Here is a 12,974-nt window from a genome sequence, read left to right as displayed (position 1 = left end):
GCTCACAGGACAAAATCACACATTTCCAGGACACGTCCTCGGGAGCCAATCACTGGCTTTGCTATGTATAACACTTGTCAATCTCTCTTTACAACACAATGTGCTTGTATACATTATATAACAGTTCTCATCTACCCCTCTAGTGTCTCCTTTATTTGTCATGTACTATTATTGTGTTGTAATGTGACTGAATTCGTTTTCTGTTTTCGTCCAATGTATTGTTATTGGATCTTGTTTACATAATAAAAGGAAAAAAATTAAAAAGAGCACATCCCTGTTCGATCTCTGAGGGGAAAAGTTCCTCCCCACTGACAGTCTGTCCTCTGACCATAGACGTACAGCTCTAAACTTGAAGAAGACTTAATAGGAGAGTTTATTTTTGTATGGTTGTTGCAAGTGACAAGGTAAAAGTTGCATGAAATTAAGCAAGAAACTGTATGATGCCCGACTGTATCCAATGAAGGGTTAAAAAGATGCATGTGTAATTGATCAAAGAAGACTAGAAACATTTTTTAAATATTTGAACTGTTTAATTTTTTCAGAACAGGCTTCAAATCTGTTAAATTGCAGATTTTATTTGTTATTGTTAACTATCCTTCTCTTTGTTTTTTACTTTCCTCTGCGATGCCATGTCTTTCAGTTTAGAGTCCAGCTTCCTTTGCAGATAGGCTTTCTTATTGGGGTCCATGGATTTGTCTTTCTTCCCACTGCCAGCATAAAGAACACCCTCCTTGCTTATTCTCATCCGAGCATGAGACTTGGCTTTATCTCCACAACCATGAACCTAAAAAACATGACGATATTTATTTATTTATTTTTTTTAACACAAAACTTTTCAGACCTGTGTTGCATTTGCTTACATTTAAGCTGTCACTGTATTATAGTGAAAATACAGCATACACACTCCTAAAATACCACCCAGAAGGCACCCAGAGTATGAATCCTAATAAACATAACAAAAGCGACTTGCAAAGACTACTTGGCTGACATCTGTTCTTGTCTTACCTCTGGTATGTGATGACTGAGACAATATTGCCTGTTGCAAAAGAGGCAAAGCTGACCGAGGGTTAGCACAGAGGCTTTACACTTGACAAAGCTGCACACACTTTCAGCCTTCACGACAGCATTGATGAGTGTGTCGAAGTCATCGTCTGGAGCGGCAGCAGCAGCGATGTCGCAGGCGCCTGCCTTGGTTCGGTTCTTCCCTGAGAGATGACAATGGTGACTTGTTAAAGTGATATCAGAAAAAGGTTTCACAAAGCATTTCGATGTTTTTACTGCAAACCTTTAGACTTGGCCTTCTTTGAAGATTGTGCTTGAGCTGGTGGGATGTTGTTCTGTTGCTTTTTTTGTTGAGCATTTTCCTCCCTTTTCTGTTGCTCCCTCTTCATTCGCTCCAAATGTAAACTTTTCAAATCTAATGGAGGCTGACACAATGGATCTTTTGGGGGATTTGGGGTAGTTTCCTCTTCCTGAACTGCTTCTTCTTCTTCTTCCTTTGCTTGTGTCAGCTCCTCAGCTGGTCTTGAGACAGTGATACACCTGTCTTTCCCCTCGCCTTTGCTCTCATGCACAAGGCTCATCTCCTCAGCGATCTGGTGGACCAGCAGTCGGTCATGAGAGTTAAACGATGATGGAAACTTTAGCTCACTCTGATTTAAATCCTTCAGAAAGCTCTCCACCTGTTGTCTGATCTCAGTGTATCTGTTCTTTTTCTGTTCCTCCTCTGTCAGTGCGGATGTGCAGGAGTTTGTGTGCTTATCTTGTTTCTTATCATCCTCCTTAATGCTGCTACTAGTGGATTTCTTCTGGCCTGGCTTTGCCTTACTGGGACGCTGATCTTTGACCTTCTGTTTAGCTGACATGGAGCTGCTGGCAGATGTACTTGGCTTTGTGTCTTTGTGGTCGCGGATGTAGTTCTGTGGTACGATGTCCTGGATGTACTCAAATGCTGTTCTGACCTCGCCAAACTCAGTCATATGATTGACTAGGGACTTCAGGAAAGCATGATTCTGAACCGTTTGGGTGTCGCACACTACAGCAATTTGACGTCTCGCACGTGTAACAGCCACGTTTATCCTTCTGTCCTCTGCCAGAAATCCAACCTCACCTAAAATAAGGGAATTAACAAACATTTTTGTATGTAAATTGATAAATGCAGATAACATTTGTGGTGTGGCAGTGTCAGGAAAATTCAAAAATTAAGAAGTTACCTTTCCTGTTGGACCGGACTAATGACAATACCACAGCTTCTTTCTCTCTGCCCTGAAATCCATCCACTGATTTTATCTCCAGCTCTGGATGCCTCGCAGAAAGTTTCTGGCGCAGAAGATCAACCTTCACAGAAACACACACATTAAAACCATTATTCAGGTATTTTCATAAACCACTATTTTTTTAAATTCAATTTTAGATTTCCAGCTTGACAAAACATTTTTTGTGTTTGGGGTTTTATTTTTTCTTAATGTGACAGTGGGAATCTTTTAAAGTAAATGTAAATTACTGAGTAAATATTAAAAGGTACAGTTCCTCAAATCAGTTACTTACTTGTAGATTGTACGGTGCAATAACAGCTATGTCTTTAGCTTTAACCCCAGCTTCAGTCAAGGCCTTTATGTGCAGTTCAACAATGTCTACTTCACCTGAGGAAACAGCAAACACACTGTTAGGTCCCATACCACACAAACCAAATCTTTTTATTTATGTTTTTATATATATATATATATATATATATATATATATATATATATATATATATATATATATATATATATATATATATATATATATATATTTATATAAAAATGAAAAAATGTCTAACCTTGATTGCCTTTGGACTGCTCATCTGTGACCTCCATTTCACTCAGACCACAGCCTGCTGTGTCGATCAGAAGAAGGGGCGTGCTGGTCTCTTCTACACAGGTGACTCCTGGTAGATCTCTATTTGCATCGAAGACATTAATTTTAACAGTTACTTTAAACATATGTTATTTTAGAGAGTTACTGCTTCACTGAAAAAAAAAATTCACAACCAAGCTGATTCTCACTTTAACAAGTGTCTCTCCACTGAGTTGTGAGCAGTTAGTTTTCCCTGGTACATCTCTTTGGAGGCCCATTCCATGATGGCACTGTTCATGCGGTACTGTACTGTTAGCATTCGGACCACTGAGTCCCCGTACATCTGGATAAGTCTCTCCATAAGACTAAGAGACAAGCCTTTTGATGCAGCTCTGTGGGAGACATATGAGAACAATATTCATCAAACTATACATGATCAGTTTAAGGAAAATGTTTAAGCAAATATGAACATTTGAATGTTAATATGAATGCATAAAAAGAGAAAAACCTGTGTTTTACGTTTGTGATTTGATAGTAGGTGGTAGCTGCTTGTAGTCTCCAGCCAGAATACACTTGCGTGCTCTGAGCAGGGCGATCCAGCAGCTGCTCTCCAGGGCCTGAGCGCACTCGTCTATCACCACCCAATCAAAATGCTCTGCTGGCAGGAACTTCAGAGGGCCGTCATGACAAGCACCTGCGGACGCAGACAAGTGGTTTCTGGTTGCCTTTTATCATCACTGTTAGAAATGAATGTCTTCCTCTTCACTTAAGGCCATTGCTGACCTGTGTTGGTGCATAAGACGACATCAGCACTTTTCAGGATCTGAGTGATGGCTGTTGCTTCCCTGGTTTTCAGCTCCTTTCTTAGCTCTCCTATTTCCCTTCTGAAGTTCCCCCGATCTCCTTTGTCATGCATCTTCTTCATTCCCGTCTTGGAAAATTATAAATATAAAACATTACAAATAATTCTGGATGGCATAGTGCACATGCTAGTAGTAGAACACACTAATATACTTACAAACGCTTTATCGATGTCTTTACGGATGTCAGCGATGATGTTTGCGTTGTCACTCTTAGCAAGGATGGCATCCAGTGAATGTTTCTGTATGGACTCCAGCAGTCTGGCAGGATGTCCCAGCCTCAGAACCTTGGCCTTGCTTCGGGCTAACCGCTCCACTAAATTATCCACACCCACGTTAGAAGGAGCACAGCACAGGATCTGCACAAACACAGAACCCATATATCAAAATTATTCTGTCTAGACTGAGATGCTGTAGTGACAACTCCAGAAAACCAATAACATGGATATGAATATAATTCAACTAATCAGAAAAAAACTAATTATCCACATATACAATAATAAACTTCAACTTTCTGCACCTTTTGGCCTTGTTTGACAGCTTGCAGAATGATCTCCACCACTGTGGTGGTTTTCCCAGTGCCTGGTGGTCCATGAATCACAGCCAGTTCTCTCTGAGACAGAGCAAAGGACACAGCTTCTCTCTGGGAATCATCCAGGTTTGAGTTTAAGAATTCTACTTCATCTGATGGAAAATAACAGAAAGATAAATAATTTTGTGCACTGTGGGATTCACACTATTTTCGAAATCAATGTAAAGAGTGCACTTCATACTTATATAAAAGCTAGCAATTCATAGTACAGTTTCATAGAAAAACTAGAAGGATCATTTTTGATAAGATATATTTCATAAAGCCTCACTTACTTGGCTGCGATTGAGATGAAGGTTTTGAGTCTCCGAAGAGAACATTTATCAGATTTGCAGCTGGTCCATTGCAGTATCCATTTAATGCATTCAAGGCACTGCAAGCATAAAAATAATTTGTATCAGTGGTTCATAACTCACACGTTCAGTTGTACAGTAAGAATTTGACATTAAAAGATTAAAAGTTGACATTGAATATATCACTCACTGTTTCATTCGTTTGTAAGTCACATCATTTGCCAACTTTAGGAGATTGTAAAGAGCATCTGTATCAAAACTGAGCCCATCCTTTGAATCGTCAAAGGCCACACTTATAGCTGCCTGGGTGACCCTCGTCACTATCCCTGTGCTGATCTGAGACACTGCACTGCATCCACCAGTGTCATACAGGCCAACTATGTCCCCTGTAGCAAAAGATACAAACTTCACATTAAGCAAAATATGAAACCAAAGTCACAAAAGAACACAGATCAGATGTTTTATTATAACATCTTACCAGGTCCAAAGCTGTTGCTTGGAAGAGATAAGAAACCAAGATGCTTTCTTGGCTCTAGGACGACGACAGTGCGACCATACAGGCCTGTGGACTGACTTCCTATCTGCAGTTTCAGCAGACATACTCCTTTGTTTTGAAGATCCTTAAGAGAGACGTTCTCCTGCCATACCCTTAAAGCACAAAAAACACTTTTTTTTTATACAAACAACTATCAATAAGAAGATTTTTTAATGGCTTTGTGGGCAAAACATTGTAGGTTGCGGCTAAAGATTCTAACATTGCCTAATCTCTTTCTGCAAAAGGGGAACATCACCAATTTGACACATTAAGGTCAGTTTGCTCACTATGGGAAGTAGTACTCCAACTAATAATGTGGCTCTGGGGGATGTTTGTCAGGTCTGAGAAGAAAAACCCTCATGGATGTCATCAGTGTTATCTTGTTTTGGGCTTAGATTTATAATTTAAAAACATATTTGTAACAGCTTGTTTTGTGTTTGAATCTTCACAGGCATTATGGGAAAGTGTAGGATCCAGTATTTTTGGAGTTTGATGCATACTTGGGACTAAAAGTCAGGATATCTCAGCTTGTTTTGACCACTCTTAGTTTAATGTGTCTCCTGCAAGTCCTTCAACTTTATGTAAGTGGTAACTTATACACTAATCAATGCAGTGGTATTTCACATACCTGGTTTCATCTATTTCAGCCTCCCTCTCCTCTTGTAGAAGCTCAAGTGTCTTTGACACAAACTGTTCAACTGCCATCACTCACTAAAAAAAAAAAAAACAGTGTTGCGGCACAGATCCAAAACATGTTAGTTACTGTTTATTACTGTCAATTAGCTTCAGCTGAAGACAACAAACAAAGGTCTCATTGACCAAGTAAGGTTTAACGTTTACACACCGTCACACTTGACTTGCTTGATATTGTAATTAATTAATATTTCTCTCCTTAATGTGTGTGTGTCACAGAAATCAAATGTATGGTAACTTACTCCTAGTCGCAGTTTGCAACCCTTACTGTTAATATCATAGTCACGTAACAGTTAGCTTAACAGTCATAAATGAGAGGCACAAAATAGAGCTAAGTAACGTTATAGGTTAGTAGTTTATCGGTCTGTTATAGCTGCACGAAGAAAGTCCTGTGATTTCCACACATGTTGTCATGTTAGCTTGCTAATCACACTGCAACATAACAATTTATTTTAGCTACATTTAGCAGTCGATGGTGACACTCACCCATTAACGTTAACAGTCTGTGTAAACACGGAGCAGAGGACAGATTAGCGGTTGTTAACCATGCGGAAACTACCTAGAAGTTTGCTAGTAATATATCACATAATATCGGGTACTGAATAACGCCGGGGGTTTGTAATTGTGCTAGCTTGTCAACATGCTAGCTACACCGCCACCTATCTGCTCAGATGACTTCTCTTCTCGCAGGCAACACACAAACGGGAAGTGTTGCTTTTCTTGACAAGACACGCCCCACATAGCATTCAAGCGCTATGATTGGTCAGGCGTTGACACCTGACCAATCATAGCGCTTGAATGTTATGCGGGGCGTGTCTTGTCAAGAAAAGAAGTGGGACCCATATCAACACCTCGTTGACCTGAAATATGCTGAGCCAAGGATTTAACAGTTGGTGAAATATCGGGACTGGCAATCCTTGATTTGATTTATTTCAGGTTTTGATTTATATGGAAGGTCTCTCAAGGAAGTTGTTAGATATGGTAAGGCAAGGCAAGGAAGGCAAGTTTTTTTGTATAGCACATTTCAACAACAAGGCAATTCAAAGTGCTTTACATAGAGCATAAAAGGCATCAAAACAGAATATAAAAGCAACACAATTAAAAAGACATATAAAAACAATTAAAAAGTGTTACATTTGGAAATAAAAAGAAGCTAAAAGGGAATAAGACAGATAAAACAAGAGAATAAAAGTGCAGTGTAAAATATTAACCCTCAAATTTGGTTTAATAAAAGGCAGCAGCAAACAGAAAAGTCTTCAGCTGTGATTTAAAAGAACTGAGAGTTGCAGCAGACCTGCACTTTTCTGGGAGTTTGTTCCAGATATGTGGAGCATAAAAACTGCACGCTGCTTCTCCATGTTTTTACTCTGGGGACAGAAAGCAGACCTGTCCCAGACGACCTGAGAGGTCTAGATGGTTCATAATGTAGCAGCAGATCAGAAATGTATTTTAGCCCTAAACCATTCAGTGCTTTATAAACCAACAGCAGTATCTTAAAATCAATTCTTTGACAGACAGGAAGCCAGTGTAAAGATCTGAGAACTGGAGTTGTATGATCCACTTTCTTGGTCTTAGTGAGGACTCAAGCAGCAGCATTCTGAATCAGCTGCAGCTGTCTGATCGATTTTTTAGGGAGACCTGTTAAGACAGCGTTACAGTAGTCAAGTCTACTGAAGATAAATGCATGGACAAGTTTTTCTAAATTCTGCCGAGACATAAGTCCTTTAATTCTTGATATATTCTTCAGGTGATAGCAGGCTCACTTTGTAATTGTCTTAATGTGGCTGTTGAAATTCAGGTCTGTCCATGACTACACCAAGATTTCTGGCTTGGTTTGTAGTTTTTAACGTTATCGATTGAAGCTGAGTGCTGACTTTTAAACGTTCTTCCTTGGCTCCATAAACAATTACTTCAGTTTTGTCTTTGTTTAATTGAAGAAAATTCTGGCACATCCAATCGTTGATTTGTTCAATGCACACACTCAGTGCTTGTATTGGACCATAGTCGCCTGGTGATGTGGTTATGTAAATTTGTGTGTCATCCGCATAACTGTGGTAGCATATTTTGTTGTTTTCCATAATCTGAGCTAGTGGGAGCATGTAGATGTTGAACAGAAGAGACCCCAAAATGGAGCCTTGGGGAACTCTGCATGTCATTTTTGTACGCTCAGATGTGTAATTATCTATAGACACAAAGTAGTCCCTGTCCTTTAAGTAGGATTCAAACCAGTTTAGTACTGTGTCAGAAAGTCCCACCCAGTTTTCCAGTCTGTCTAGTAATATGTTGTGGTCGACCGTGTCAAATGCAGCACTGAGATCCAGTAATACTAATACTGTAATTCTGCCACTGTCAGTTCAGCAAAGTCATCAAAAAAGGTAGGACAGTATTTAGGTGGCCTGTAGATATTTAGGAATATAGCTCGAGAGGAGGAATTCAACTGAAGAGCCACAGAAAGACATCTGTTTGCATTGGAGGGAATCATTAAACAAAATGGCAACTCCACCTCCTTTCTTATGCACTCTAGCTTCACTCATAAAACTGAAGTTGTGTTAAAAATATTGTCTACCCAATTTTTTGGAACAAGCTGTAGCTGACAAGGAATGGATGCTAAATTTGATAAATTTGCAGAACCAGTTGAGTGCTTCCTGTTTCTTAACAGATTCAGCATTCTTTTCCTGTTACCTATCAAGACAGAAATTGGGCTAGCTACCGGCACACTGGGCCGTGGCTTTTCCTGGGAAGAGACATGAGTGCCATTAGCCTTGCAGCCTGGACCCAGCACATATCAGTTAGCGCTTGCTGTATTTTGTACACAAATAACTGGATGTGCTATGCTTTTATCAGACTGAGGAGAGAGAGGATGATTCTGCAGCCATTGTGGAGGGGGGGGGGGAGAGACTGGTCGAGGACTTAAAGCCATTGGTGGAGGTGGACACCGAGGGGGGTTTAGGGGAGAGAAAATGGGAGTAGGGCGGGATGTAAGTTTTGTCCCTGCAGTGACCAGCTCTTTCATCTGGTCAGTGAACTCCAAGAGGGGGGAGGAGGGAGAAAGGGTGACTGGAGAAGAGAGTGACCTGGATGGGATTTGGGTGGGTGAAGGGGGTGAATCCTCAAAGGTGGAAGTTGGTGAGGGGGGCAGAGACTCCTCCTCTCGACTCTGTTGACTGTCATGTTTAAAGCTCTCCTCAGGCGGAGGCTGAGGCGGCTCTCTTTTAAGGTTTCTGCCATGTTTTGTTGTGTCATTTTCTTGTTTTGATTCCTCTTGTCTCTTGACCTTGGCAGAGGGAGCAGACTGGTGATGCAGGAAATAAAATAAGTTAGAGATGAACAATTTTACTCCTGACTCGTTAAGGAAAAGTCCATCTGCCTTAAAAAGATGTCTGCGGCCCCAGAAAAAGTTGAAATTGTCAATGAAATTCAGCGAATGGACAGTACATGCAGTTGAATGCATGGTAGACATAATTATTATTATGGACAAATATATATAAATGCAAATGAAAAAACAGTAAACCCTCATTAATTTGTTTTAAAAATGGATGTAAAAGCTATCACCCATAAAGATGTTACCTAAGAATAATCAGTCACTTAATGCATCATATGAAGTCATGTCTAAGTCTCTTTCATTTTAAATTAGTCGTACGTTTACATTTTGTTATATTTTCAACCCCCTAAGTGTTTATATGTTCTTTTTCTTTTCTACTGTGCTTTTGTTACGATGCATATGTGCGTATGTATATATATATATATATATATATATATATATATATATATATATATATATATATATATATATATATACACTAACTACATATATGACTGGAGGTATCTGTATGTGTATATATGTATATCTTCTAGCTTGTATTTATTGTTTCATATGCAAGCTACTGTTACCTTCTTGAGTCTGTAAATTGCAATTGTTCAGTAAGAAAAAAAAAGACATGTCGAGCCAAGTTGTCAATCAAACTAGTATGAACTGTTCAACAGCCAAAGCCAGATGTTTCTTATTAATTCAGGTCAGTAGTCAGTTGCTCAGTGCCATACTTAAAAAAAAAAAAAAAAAAAAAACAGATGTAAAATTGCATAAAGGTGAGGCTGCGAAAAGTCACTTCTGCTCTTTACCTTGAGATGGGTGCTGTGCTCCCTGCAGGTCATACATGGCCTCCTCTGTCTACCTGGCATGCTCACTGGACTGAACTGTCCAGAATCAGGAACTGACAGTTACTGTATAATCATCTGTCATTTGTCCAGTCATGCTGATGGCATTTTATATTATTTATGGTTGTATGTCAATGAAATGTGCTCTTTTGTCTTTGATCACACTGTTTAGACATGTTTAGACAACTCCAGCAGAGTTGTCCGTGTTGGAGAGAGGACTTGTGGTGTCAGACCCTCATTGGAAAGACATAGAGAGGGAGGAAAAGAGACACAGTGCTCATATAAAGAAAACCTTTCAAGGACCAGTGCTTGGATATGTCACACCTGTAAGTCTGAAACACAGTCACTAACAACATCTTCTCTCTCACTTGCTGCTGTTTAACAAAGAATGTACTTTAACCAGTTCACAACACTGTTATCACAGAATGAAAGGGAACATTTGGAGTTCCTCATGTCTGAATCATATGTACATTGGAAAAGTTATTGGTTGCTGAAATCATTGCTCCAGTTCATATTGGTGTGAAGTGATTTCAAAATTCATTCTCCTCTCTCTGTGTATAAAATCCATCCATAAGTTTAACTGAAGCTAATATGAGGCTTCAGCAGCCTGAATTAGCCACACACTTACAGTCTTTTATAGTGTGAAAGTCTTTAATCAGATGTCCTTGCAAGGCGACATAATTTATAAAAAGGTTGTAACTTCGGCATAGAGCTAAAACTATGAGTTGATTAATCGATTAGTTGATCAACAGGAAATTAATCTGCAACTTAATAACAGATTGATCATTTAATTCATTTTTCAAGCTGAAATGTCAAATATTTGCTGATTCCAGCTCGTCCACTGCCACTGTTTCATGCTTTTCCTTGTCTTATGATGGTAATTTGAAAATCTATGGTTTGAAGCATGGTTGTCTGGCAAAACAGCACTCTTAACATGCGTCACGTATGTGAACTTACTTAGTATCCTTTAATGTTTCAGATGTAGGTTGTTATGACAAAACAATATTTGTATTATGTCTTATTTTTCCCTTCTTGGTTCCAAACTAACTTTTCTGTTGTGGCGTCAGTTTTGCTGACAAAGACCTGAAACCTTTGATGTTACAGGACTCCATGACTATGATCCAGTTACAAGACCCACAGATATTTGTCTGAAATGGATATTTGTTGAATTACATGAATATAAATGTGGGACACCTAAGGTGTTGAGTTTCAGTGCTCCTGCTGAAAATTTTCTTCTACTTGGCACTACAGAGCAGGATTAGATTATTTACAGCAAGTGAGGTCGACTGCATATTCTGTCCAGTTATTAGATGTCTTTCAATGACTACGTGCACAGCATCTTCTTGACTTGCTGGAAAACAAAGAAATAAATATATGAAGCTTTTAGTTTAGTTTTAGAAATGCTTAGTAAGTATTTACCAATTTAGCATCTGTGCTCTGCAGGTACACTTCCCTGTGTATGATCCACTACGATCCTTCATAAAGTCTTCCATGATCAACAGCACGTTGGCGAGATGAAGTGTGTGAGAATGCGGTGCAGAGAGCCACTGTGTGCCAGGACGTTCAGCGCTCCAGGGCAGTCCAGGATGAGCAATGCCTGGTATCGAGCACCTGGAAAAGGGTCATCATGACATAACTGAGCAGAGTCCAACCAACAGCAGCTACAACAGAAGCAGCAGACATGAAAACAGTCACATGACCATGACGTTAATATTCTTACCATCCATAGATTCAAGTTGTGCCGCATAGGGTTTCACTTAGCCTCACATCTGAGCTCAGTACAGAGCAATGAAAGAAGTTCTGAAGCCACATGGTGATGAACAGCTTCAATTTGTCATAGATTACAAGTCTTGTCACTGCAAACTTTAGTCAGTTATTGTATCAGGATAAAGCCCTTGAAATGTAAAATCTTGTTTTCAAGTGGGTCCCAAAACATACACTCATTAAAATTCTCCTATAGGTGTTCAACTGTGTTGAGATCTGGTGACAATAAAGTCCATTGCATATGATTCATATCACCTTCATACTTATCAAACCATTCAGTGACCCCTCGTGCCCTGTGGATGAGGGCGCTGTCATCTCGGAAGAGACTGCTCCCATCAGGATAAAGATCTTTGAACATATAGGATGAAGGTGATCCTTCAGAATAGCTTTGCATTGTTTGCACTTAAAAGACCTGAATCATGGCAGGGAAATACCCGTTACATTCAGTATGTTTTTAAAGTCCCCACTCAAAAATAGGTTTTGCTTATTGTTACTTCACCTGGATGTTTGAGCTTTAACTGTGCAGAATGATGTATGTGTAGAGTTTGACACTATAGGCTGTCAATCATCTTCTGAAGGGGGGAAGTTCTGTCTGTGTGTGTGCTCACTTTAAATCTTAGTTTAAGGTGTGTATGTAAGAACACAGTTTAGTGACATCACATTCACAGCTAGTTTTGATAGCTAATTTTGATTATTATTAATTGCACATTGCGTATACTGTTTGCACTATTAACATTTGCATATTCCTGGTCAATATATTGTACATTTAATTTCATTCTCTTCAATTTAAAATGTAAACCTGTAGCAGCTCTTCTCGCCTAGAATATATTTTTACATATTTTATATTGTAAATTTCTTTCTTCCTTTATTATATCATTTAGGATTATTTAATTTTGTGTATATTATTACAGTTATGCACCACAACACCAAGGCAAATTCCTTGTATGTGCAAACCTACTTGGCAATAAACCTGATTCTGATTCTGATTTCTGATTGGTTTCAATATTCAACTTACACAGGTGTGATGTGGAAATGTGAAACCAAATGGAAAATTCAGTGATGTAGGTGACATCTTATGTCCAGTAGTTTTGAAATGAAAAATATTTGCATATTCATAGATTCAGGATTTTTCAATTAGGGAGAAGTAGGAAGAACTTGGTAATTCAACTTTTTAGTGAAAAAACATAGCAGACACAAATTATTATTCAAAATTGTTACATATGTCTGAAATATTTTAGGTGTTTCCT

General features: G+C 39.0%; 1 protein-coding gene and 1 long non-coding RNA gene across 2 annotated transcripts; one reads left to right on the top strand and one right to left on the bottom strand.

Annotated features, from left to right (window-relative positions):
* Window positions 1-547: 547 nt before the first annotated feature.
* ighmbp2 (immunoglobulin mu DNA binding protein 2) lies at window positions 548-6,515 on the bottom strand. The gene is made up of 16 exons (XM_044356656.1): window positions 6,295-6,515; window positions 5,744-5,826; window positions 5,059-5,228; window positions 4,771-4,966; window positions 4,563-4,660; window positions 4,219-4,382; window positions 3,857-4,057; window positions 3,622-3,769; window positions 3,358-3,532; window positions 3,048-3,230; window positions 2,822-2,940; window positions 2,548-2,642; window positions 2,214-2,337; window positions 1,286-2,110; window positions 1,006-1,205; window positions 548-784 (listed from the first exon to the last, which is right to left on the bottom strand). Exons 2-16 carry the CDS (start codon window positions 5,818-5,820, stop codon window positions 587-589), a joined length of 2,973 nt encoding a protein of 990 aa, XP_044212591.1. The 5' UTR covers window positions 5,821-5,826; window positions 6,295-6,515; the 3' UTR covers window positions 548-586.
* A 126-nt stretch (window positions 6,516-6,641) lies between these two features.
* LOC122986064 lies at window positions 6,642-12,540 on the top strand. Its single transcript, XR_006404234.1, has 3 exons — window positions 6,642-6,789; window positions 10,146-10,289; window positions 11,407-12,540. It is a non-coding gene; the product is annotated as an uncharacterized LOC122986064 (long non-coding RNA).
* The last annotated feature ends 434 nt before the right edge of the window (window positions 12,541-12,974 follow it).

The sequence above is a fragment of the Thunnus albacares genome, chromosome 7, assembly GCF_914725855.1.
Source record: "Thunnus albacares chromosome 7, fThuAlb1.1, whole genome shotgun sequence".
Classification (NCBI taxonomy): Eukaryota; Metazoa; Chordata; class Actinopteri; order Scombriformes; family Scombridae; genus Thunnus; species Thunnus albacares.
Note: the sequence above shows the minus strand (reverse complement) of the source record. Positions and strands in the feature narration are given on the sequence as shown.